The 6,674-nt window shown below is 42.3% G+C and overlaps 1 protein-coding gene across 1 annotated transcript; it reads right to left on the reverse strand.

Moving 5' to 3' along the window:
* Window positions 1–625: 625 nt before the first annotated feature.
* IGFBP1 (insulin like growth factor binding protein 1) lies at window positions 626–6,674 on the reverse strand. The gene is made up of 4 exons (XM_066323137.1): window positions 6,256–6,674; window positions 4,423–4,601; window positions 2,703–2,831; window positions 626–1,538 (listed from the first exon to the last, which is right to left on the reverse strand). Exons 1-4 carry the CDS (start codon window positions 6,644–6,646, stop codon window positions 1,407–1,409), a joined length of 831 nt encoding a protein of 276 aa, XP_066179234.1. The 5' UTR covers window positions 6,647–6,674; the 3' UTR covers window positions 626–1,406.

The following is a 6,674-nucleotide window of genomic DNA, read 5'->3' on the forward strand; positions in this document are numbered from 1 at the left end:
ATACATTATCACTCTCCTCCTCAGCTCTTTTCATAAGAAGGGTTGGTGCAGACTGTTTTCACCTGTGGGACTTGCTTACTACTACACCAGTTTCTCCATGGACAAAATCAGCTTGAAGCCACAATGGCAGTCACTTGCATTCTCTTTTTCTCTGCAATCACTAAATCAAAGGAACATGTATGGGAGGGAAATGGACCACATCCCAAGCAAAGAGTACCCTCTTCTCTACTTTCAGAAAAAGGTGTCATGCTGGGTTTTTCCCTGCCTCCTTTTTATAACCTCTGACTTTCTGTGCAGAAAATGGCTCTTTGATGTTATCTTGTAAATGTACTAATACTGCTGTCTTGGGCTTTAGAGTAGAGAAAGGCATCCAGTTTTCCTATCCAGAAAATCTTTTAATAACTTTCCTTGGAGGCTGCTGTTTTGCCCAAGGCAGAGGCTTGCATGGCATAGCTGGGACTGGAGAGGACAGGACTAGGAGAACAGGGCAAGGAGACCAAAACAAGGAAATTCATTGAAGGTAAAAGGAGCATGGCATTCAGGAGGCAGATTTGCAAGACTTTTGCCTGTTTTCCTGCTGAGGTTAGACTTTCAAAGGGAAACAACAAGAAAACAGGAGACAAGGGCAGAGCAGAAGATTTTTAATAGCTCATTTTAAATAGTATCGTCAATATTGTGAATGACTTACACCTGTCAAAGGCAGTGAAGAATTTCATATTGTATTTTGCCATTTATCTAGTGCACATGTTTTTTAAACAGATACAAATACTATCCCATCAGGAACTTCAGTATATAATCTTTCTTTTTTAAGAAACAGCTTGACATTGAAACAGAGGTGCAAAAGTAACATATGTTCCCAAAACATGTTTTAAATAAGTTTCTAAGCATGCTTTCTACTGAAATCTATTTTTTAAAGTTCAGTTTTACATCTATAAATATGTAGTACAAAAATGCAAGTTTTACAAGCCATTTTTCCCAATAGCTATGACATTTGTAGTCTTAAGTTGCAATATTCCTTCAATATGATGCATATATTTAAGCACAATAATATTAAGTATTTAAATATAAAGCTCTGAAGTGTTTGAGAATATAAATTAGTAACAATACATAGAGACAAAAATACATGCAGTGTGAAATAAATAATTCATCAGCTTTACATATGAGGGTATATATATTATACAAACAAAATATACAAGATTATAGGATTTGATCTTGCAGTTGCTCACAATTGTCACTTCAACATGTAGGCAATCTCAGTGCAGTAAAAATGTTACTTTATGGGGTTACTCATACATTCAAAATCAGGTGCACAAGCCTACCTTAGTGAAATGGCTCATGACAAAATGGTTCTTGATTGATAACAAGCCCCACAGAAAATATGGTGTGAAAAACCTTGGGGTTTAGTTTTATTCTTGTGAGCTGAGATACTGTTGGCATTCTGGGTCTCCTTTAGTTTCTGGAGATCCAGGAATTCTTCTGCCATTTTTTGGATAGACACACCAGCATTCAGCAGGTTCTCCATCCAGTAAAGTTTCACACTAGAATATAATTAGCAAAAAACCCACAAAAATACAATAAGTAACACAATAAGTAAGATTACCTGTGAGGTACTGCAAATAGAGGTGTTGGACAGAATTAGGATCAGAAAGTGAGGACCTGCCATACACAAGCTTGTTTTGAATGCAGTGGTCTGCAGAGCCTCTAAACAACACACTCAGTTAGGGAACCAAGACCTAAGCTCAGCTATCACAAGAGGAACTTCAGATTTAAGACAGTCCAGTCCTTGGTAAACATCAGTAAAAAACAGCAGTATCTTCCAGTGCCAGTGTGAGAAATATGGCAGAAGTATGGCAGAATATACAATCTCATAGGGTGAGAGCAGTGATTGAATTGTGTCTCTTCACACAGGGAGACAAATAAGGCAGTATGTTTTGAGGTTTTTTTCTTGGAGAGGGGCTTAAACAGGTTTCTGTTTTCACTTGATTAGATCCCAAGTCACAGTGTTCGTGAGTCACACTGTGATGCCATGCCCAAAACCAAGGAGTCTTGGTGACATAGATTTATGCAGACCTACAAAATTTGTGTGCATGGCCTGTGGTTACAGGGTGTGGCTTGAGGTTTGGAGCTTTAGTTAGTTTTGCAGATTACTCTCGCTGAAACTTGCAATAGATTTTTTTGAGGGTATAATGGAAATGTGCAAATAACCTAATCCACAGGTGGCCCAAATCAGTATTTTTGTTAGGTTTTCAGAAGGTTAATTTTGCTCCAAAGAGGTTTTTTTTCCCACCAGCTATGTAGGTTTTCCACTTCCTGTGAGCTAAGAGCCCACTTTTTACATAGTGATTATTATATATTCAAGGGGTTTTGGAAGGTCGTATGGCAGATGTTATGAATTAATGTCAACTGAAGGTATGGTAACAAATCAAGTGCATGGGAACAGACAGGGTTAAAATATTTTGGAAAAGGCTTTTAGTGCACCTGTTCTCCGAAGGGAAAAGGCTCCTGCATCTATTGCTGACAGCCATCAGCATGGAGCTCGCCTTGAAGAGAAGGACAAACCACCTGCTCTCACTATTAAGTATCCCTGTTTTCACAACCTGCTTCAAACTTGTGAGTTTGGGAGTAGAGGGCTGTGAAAGGGTTGAGTGTATAAGGCTAGTTGCAGCACTGCTGTGAGCAGAGAGGAGGAAAAAGGCACGCACCTGTTTGCTGTGGTAAAATCCATTCTTGTTGCAGTTGGGCAAGTAAAATTTGTAAATCTCCCCTCTGTTTCTCTGCTGAGCCTTCACCAATTTATATAGGGCTCTGTAGAGCTCCTTCTGACAAGGACCCTGCAAGAATACCAAGGTATTGAATACCAAAATCACAAGGAAGATTATTGATAGAATATATAGATCAGAATATAGAAATAGAGAAGATATAGATCAGAATATAGACAGTAAAAAGCTGAAAATACTTATTAGGCATAAAGTCTACACCAGACTGTTTTGCATGTAGTTTTTCTTCTTTCAGTAGAAACACAGCCAGAAAACTCTGGTGTTGCATTCAGACCTTTGTTTTTATTCTTTGAATTTTTTTCTGTTCTCATAAACATAGGGATTTTAGTCTGAGGACACAATCTCTCCTGTTACAGGGAAGTAGTTGTTGGAAGACTGGTACGTGAGGTTGGTCACGTTTTCCAGGTTGCCATGGCCTTGTGCTCTGTTGATGTATGGAGGATAGGTGCAAGACATTTATAGATGGTGCAAGAACAAACATCTGAATGTTTGTTATCTTTTGTACAGGACAGAACCATTGCCATAGCAACATGGAGCCATTCTGTAGCTCTGGGACCAAACCCCAAAGTTCTTGGAACTGGGAATGAAGAAATGTTTGCAATATTCACTGTTTGCACAATTTGCTGGCTTTCTGTTTCAAAGTCACAATTTCTGTACATCAGTAGAACTTAACACGATTAAATCCGTAAAAGGAAGGAAAAGTGACTGAACAAATATTTCTACTTTTGAGTGAAAACATAACATCTGCTTTTGCAAAACCTCCCCGTATGGTAGCCCGTCATATAAGCTGTCATATTCCAGCCTGTGGGTTTATCTGTGGCTCTGGGTGAGAAAAGCAAGAAGCCCTAAAATCAGAACTGCAGCTAACAGCACATGTGCATACCAGCTCAAACTAAATCAGTGATTAAGTCCTGTTTTGGATACGGAATGAAGCTTCCTAAGGTAGGGCGGTGATTAGTATATTTTTTCTTTTTCTTTTCCATTTTGTCGGTGACCTTTATGAACCAAGGCTTCCGTGCTGCTCGACCAACCCAGCTCCATAATGCAACGGCGCTGCTGCCTGGGACCGGTCTAACTGTGGTTCTCTGCTGCCCTCAACTGGAATGCAAACCTCCTTGCAAAGGCCCTACACCCTCATTACCCACTAGGATTTTGCAGTGTTGAACCCCACTTTAATTGCTGAGCTTTTTGTCTTTCTACTTGAACGTACTTAACAGTGTTTCCTTGTGATCAGAGAGAATCATATTTTGTTTTGTACTGGTGTTTCATCAATAACTACAAGGACTACTACTACCCTTTTATTTCACTGTGTGTTGAACCAATGACAAATGCCTTTTCTTAACTAAAACAAAAAAGGAGTCCAAGAATTTAACATAGGTTCCTGTAAATTAAGGGGGCAGGTTATAATCTGATCATAAATATGGTGAAACATTCAGCCTCTGCATGAAGTCTGTGTAGGACGTACCTGATGCACACCTGTTACTATCACTCCAGGCATTCTGTCTGTTCCTCAGGCATCTGAGGAGAACACTCCAAAAGTTGGTTTTCCAGCTACCCAAAATACTGACATCTCAATGTTGTTGCTGGAATTTTTTTTCAAGACTCTACTGAAACAGTCTCTGAAAGTTTTACAAAGAAAACCCACCTGCTCTTTCCATTTCTTTGGTTCAGATATTCTCTTGACTTTCATGTTTTCATATGCAGTGATGGAATTCCACGGAACGGATTTATCCTGGCCTATGGGAAACATCAACTGATAGTTCAGCAGCTGATCCTGTGTTATTTCAGTGCTTTCCAAAGGCAAATCATCAGGTTCTATAGAATCTGGAAATGAATGATATTAAAGTAAACATCTTCAGTCAAATTTTGCATTTATTTCTCAAAGTTTAAAAAGGTGAAGAGAAAGATCAACCAAAAGAAAAAAAAAAGTAATATCTTAGACAGATCCATTGCAGTAGATCCTGTAGGAATAAATTACACGTGCAGCGTGGCAAATTTTACTTTGGTAATAAATTCATAGAAGGAATCAGCAGCTATTCTCTAACAAGTCACTTATTTTATGATCCTTCAAAATTACTTCAATCCCAAAGATGAATCTGCAGCCAGACTGTTAGAAGAGAAAAAAACAAAACAACAACCCTTCTTAACTACAGTGGGTAGAAACTTGGCTAAATGAGAAAAGAATGAAGTTAAACTTGCAATGAGTTTAGATTTTTGTCAATGTGATGTATTTCTGGTTTTATTCATGGGAGGAAATGGTCAAGACCTCATCCCATGGTATCCTGTACTTCGTTCTTGCCTCATAAATAGAAAGGGGTAGCAATTCATAGGAGCCAGAAGTAGCTCATGCTGGCCTGCGTTAGACCAAACAGCAAAGGACTGGCAGAAAATATTTGGTTCTGATCATGGCCTTCATGCCAGTGCCTAAATCAGCCTGTGCGAACTCTTCCACTGAAAGGAACAGAAGCTCTCTGCAACTGCAGGCAATTCATCATAGGAGAAGTTTTTTATATCTCTAAATTACATGCTGGATCAAGGCTAAAAACAGGCAATGGACTAAAAAACACCTTTTTGACAATGGTCAAGAAAAAATGAAGATGAGAAATTGAGGAAGGAAAAAAAGGAAGAAAGAAAGTAAGGAAGGAATGAATCATGCAAAACTCTGGAAAGAATCAAATCAAATCGAGTGTAGGTAGCCTAAATTCTGTTTAGTCACTGTTCTTTGCCTTCCCCACCCCTTCAAGTACAAGAGAAACTCCACTTACTTCTACTAATGGCTATTGTTATTTTGAGTCAATGATTATTTTTGTAATGCTACCAAGTTACCTTAATCCCCACTTCATGGACATAGCAGTAGTGATGATGAAAACAATAATAATAATAATCATGAAAAATAACAAAGTAAAACTGAAGAAATTCCTGCCCATCATATAGTCTAAGATGCTTGAGATGCCGTTTTGCCTCAGGATAAATTGGCTAGCACTCCACTACTCCAGGTAGATTATATTCCTGGAATGAACCCAGGCACAAAGCCTTTTCATTCTCTATCACAACTTTTAGAGACGGACATCACCAAAGCCTATAAAACATTTGTCCTACTCCAGTTACTGTCTACTACTAAAGAAAAACTGTCTGCAGCCTCCCAGACACTTTACTGTAGTTATTCTACATTGTCTCATCACTGTGCTTTAGGGTTTTCGTGCGTTCAGACTGAAGCGTATCAGCTTGTTGCCACCATCGTAGGCCCGGCACCAGGATGCTCCTCACCTCGAACAGGTTAGAGCATGTTTCCCTGGGAAGTGCATTCCAGCCTCCCTATTTCACAGAGGCCTGCCTGACCTCTCTCACTGTTCCCAGTTTCTGGCTCCCCTAGCCCTCAGGGCCGTCCCCCTTCCCGCGGCTGGCCTCGGCGCGGGCTGTCCCTCAGCGCCCGGCGCGCCTCCGGCCCGGCCCGAGCGAGGACGCCATGGCGCCGTACCTGCCGGCTCCTCCGAGCGCATCCCTCCGGTCTCGCTGCTGGGCAAGCACGTCCCACGGCCCTGGATGAGGGTGGAGAGGGGCCGGGGCTCCCCGGCCGGGACGTGGCAGCGGAGCCCCAGGCGGCAGCGGGCGGTGTAGACCCCACAGGGCTGCCCTGGCCCGAGGGCGCAGATCTGGCAGCAGCTGCAGCCGGGCTGCCGGGCAGCCTCCGGGCAGTCTGGCGGGACGGGCGGGCAGAGAGCGAGCCTCTCCGCGGTGCAGGGGGCGCAGAGCACGGGCTGCGCGCCGCGGGCCAGGCGGGCGCCCGGCAGCGCCGGCAGCAGCAGCAGCGCCGAGAGCAGCAGCGCCGGGATCCAGCCGCGGCACAGCGCGCACCGCAGGCCGCTCATGCCTCTGGGCAGGGGCTGCGGGAGGGCA

Source organism: Sylvia atricapilla, chromosome 1, assembly GCF_009819655.1.
Source record: "Sylvia atricapilla isolate bSylAtr1 chromosome 1, bSylAtr1.pri, whole genome shotgun sequence".
Lineage (NCBI taxonomy): Eukaryota > Metazoa > Chordata > Aves > Passeriformes > Sylviidae > Sylvia > Sylvia atricapilla.